General features: G+C 42.4%; 1 protein-coding gene across 1 annotated transcript in view; it reads left to right on the top strand.

The window, feature by feature from the left end:
- Nucleotides 1-301: 301 nt before the first annotated feature.
- The window catches only part of LOC134075175 (NACHT, LRR and PYD domains-containing protein 12-like), a 17,389-nt gene continuing 14,638 nt past the window's right edge, over nucleotides 302-3,052 (top strand). Inside the window, exons 1-3 of the mRNA XM_062530733.1 lie at nucleotides 302-371; nucleotides 652-2,497; nucleotides 2,725-2,895. Coding sequence (XP_062386717.1) covers nucleotides 302-371; nucleotides 652-2,497; nucleotides 2,725-2,895 — 2,087 coding nt within the window. The remainder of the gene's footprint in view (nucleotides 372-651; nucleotides 2,498-2,724; nucleotides 2,896-3,052) is intronic.

The following is a 3,052-nucleotide window of genomic DNA, read 5'->3' as shown; positions in this document are numbered from 1 at the left end:
TTAGTTCAAAGTCGTGTTTTGGGTAGACATGACAGTGTCGTCCAAATGGGTAGATGGACAGTTTCAATTGCAGAAATGGAGCTTTTTCAATTGGCTTACTTAGTCCACACAGTTGCAGTCATATCATTTATGAACATACAAACAAGTTGTGCACATGACCAAGACTCCACACGCACACGCACACAGATGCAGACATAATAAAGGTCCATAGTGCACATTTTAATCAGTAGATGACTGAGGAGCAGTTAGTGCATTAGTCCAAGTGTTGTTTGTCTGATGTGCCTGCAGGTTAAGGGCTGATATGACCCAGGATCTAGGACCCAGGAGACACCTGCACACTGGACATACACCAGGCAGAAAGAGGGAACTAGGTGAGGATACTGTATATTTTGGATTTGATCAGGTTTTCTGAAAGGTGAAGTAATGGTATCAAACTGATCTCAGGGCCTAAATTTCAGTGTGGGATTGTGGGTATTGCGTATATTTTGTTCAAGTGAATGGGGGACTGCTGACTGGACAGAATAACTTCTTGATTGCTTGTGGATGTACAGGTAGGCCTATTTGTAGTGAGTTCATGAGAATATGAATCGTTTTTATTATTGACTTTAATGATGACTTTTAAACTGACTTGTTTTGTCATTTTTTAAACAGATGAGGACCTGAGGAGAGTTATAAAGAATCACAAAGCCAGTCTGAAGAGGAGGTTTGAGAACATCTCTGAAGGCATCATCAAACCAGGAGCTGAGATACTCCTCAATAAGATCTACACAGAGCTCTACATCACAGGAGGAGAGAGTGAAGGGGTGAATAAGGAACATGAGGTTTGGCAGGTAGAGTCAGCATCCAGATCTCAATCCACAGAGGACATACCAATCAACTGCAACGACATCTTCAAGCCCTTACTTGGACAGAAGAAGCACATCAGAACTGTGATGACCAAAGGTGTTGCTGGTATTGGAAAAACTGTCTCAGTTCAGAAGTTCATTCTTGATTGGACGGATGGCATGGCCAATCAGGATGTAGATTTTATGTTTCCTCTTTCTTTCCGTGAGCTTAATTTAGTCAGGAGAAATCAGTATAGTCTTCACAGCCTCCTGCTTGACTTCCACCCTGAGTTGAAGGAGCTAAATGATGGTGAAGGATACAAAGACTGTCAGGTTGTGTTCATCTTTGATGGTTTGGATGAGAGTCGGTTGACTCTGGACCTGGAGCAGAAAAGTGAGTTGTCTGATGTGAAACAAACATCATCATTGGATGTTCTGATGACGAGCCTCATTCAGGGAACTCTGCTTCCCTCTGCACTCATCTGGATAACCTCAAGACCAGCTGCAGCCAGTCAGATTCCTGATCAGTTCATCAACCAGGTAACAGAAGTACGAGGATTCAATGACCCACAGAAGGAAGAATACTTCAGGAAGAGAATCAGAGATGAGAGTCAGGCCAACAGAATCATCTCACACATTCAGACATCCAGGAGTCTCCATATTATGTGCCACATTCCAGTCTTTTGTTGGATTGCAGCTACTGTACTTCAGCAGATGCTGGAAAAGAAAAACATCAAAGACATTCCCAAAACGCTGACTGAGATGTTCATACACTTCTTGCTCATCCAAACCACAAGAAAGGATCAGAAGTATCAGAGTGGATCTGAAAAAGATACAAAGAAACTTCTGGAATCTCAGAGGAACATTTTACTGAAGCTGGCAGAACTGGCTTTCAAGAATCTAGAGAATGGCAACCTCATGTTTTATGAGGAAGACCTGAGAGAGTGTGGCATTGATGTCAGTGAAGCCTCAGTGTACTCTGGCATGTGCACTGAGATCTTCAAAACAGAAACTGTGGAATCTCAAAAGAAGAAGGTCTACTGCTTTGTGCATCTGAGTGTCCAGGAGTTTCTGGCAGCTGTGTTTGTGTTTCACTCGTATTTGGCTAAGAACCATGAGGCATTGGAATGCTTCCTCAGTGAAAAGGAAAGAGATGAACTCAATCCATCATTTTTATCTTCTCTTCAATCAGCACTAGGATTAAAAGACAATTTACATGTTTTACTGAAGAGTGCAGTTGATAAGGCTTTGGAGAGCCAGAACGGACACCTGGATCTCTTCCTTCGCTTTCTTATGGGCGTTTCTGTGGAGAGAAATCACAAACTTCTGCAAGGTCTACTGAGCAACACACACAACAGTTCTTATAGTATCAAGGAAACATGTCAGTACATGAAGAAGCTCAACAGAGAAGGGCTCTCTCCTGAACGATGCATCAATCTTTTCCACTGCTTATTTGAAATGAATGATGATTCCATGCACAAAGAAATTCTGACATTTTTGTCATCACCAAAGAACATGAAACAGAAGTTATCTCCTGCCCACTGTTCAGCACTGGCCCACATGCTTCTGATGTCTGAGGAGGTGCTGGATGAGATTGAGCTGAAGAAATACAACACATCAGATGAGGGACGCAGGAGACTGCTCCCAGCTGTGAGGTGCTGCAGAAAGGCACGGTGAGTTTCTGATGGAGAGACTGTGCTAATTATAGTGACTCAATATAATAGTGAAGTAACTAGTCTACTACCACCTAGGGTGAACCCAGACTAACCTGTTAGAAAATTTGAATTTGGAATTTTTCAGTCTAGTTTCTGAATCACCCAAAATCCAGGACCATTTGTGGGTGGGTGAGTGTGTTTGTGTGATTGGGCAATATTTTATCCTTTCTCATGTTGTTATGCAGACTTGCTGAATGCAAACTCTCAGATAAGTCCTGTGGAATTGTGGCTGCTGTTCTACAGTCACCAAACTCCCTGATAGAACTGGACCTGAGTCACAATGACCTGGGAGATTCTGGAGTCCATCTTCTCTTTAAGGGACTGTCTAGTCCCCACTGCAAACTGCAGACCTTAAGGTTGGTGTTAGTCAGACATGTCTTTGTGAAGGATTATTATTATGACTAGCGTAGCACATTAAGGTTTGGTTGGTGTTTTATATGTGTCTTAAGGCCTGTACACACCAAGTCCAATTATTCAGACAAAATGTTCACACGAAATTAAGCATAGTAGGAT

This window comes from Sardina pilchardus, chromosome 1 (assembly GCF_963854185.1).
Source record: "Sardina pilchardus chromosome 1, fSarPil1.1, whole genome shotgun sequence".
Classification (NCBI taxonomy): Eukaryota; Metazoa; Chordata; class Actinopteri; order Clupeiformes; family Clupeidae; genus Sardina; species Sardina pilchardus.
This window is presented reverse-complemented; position numbering and strand designations above follow the sequence as displayed.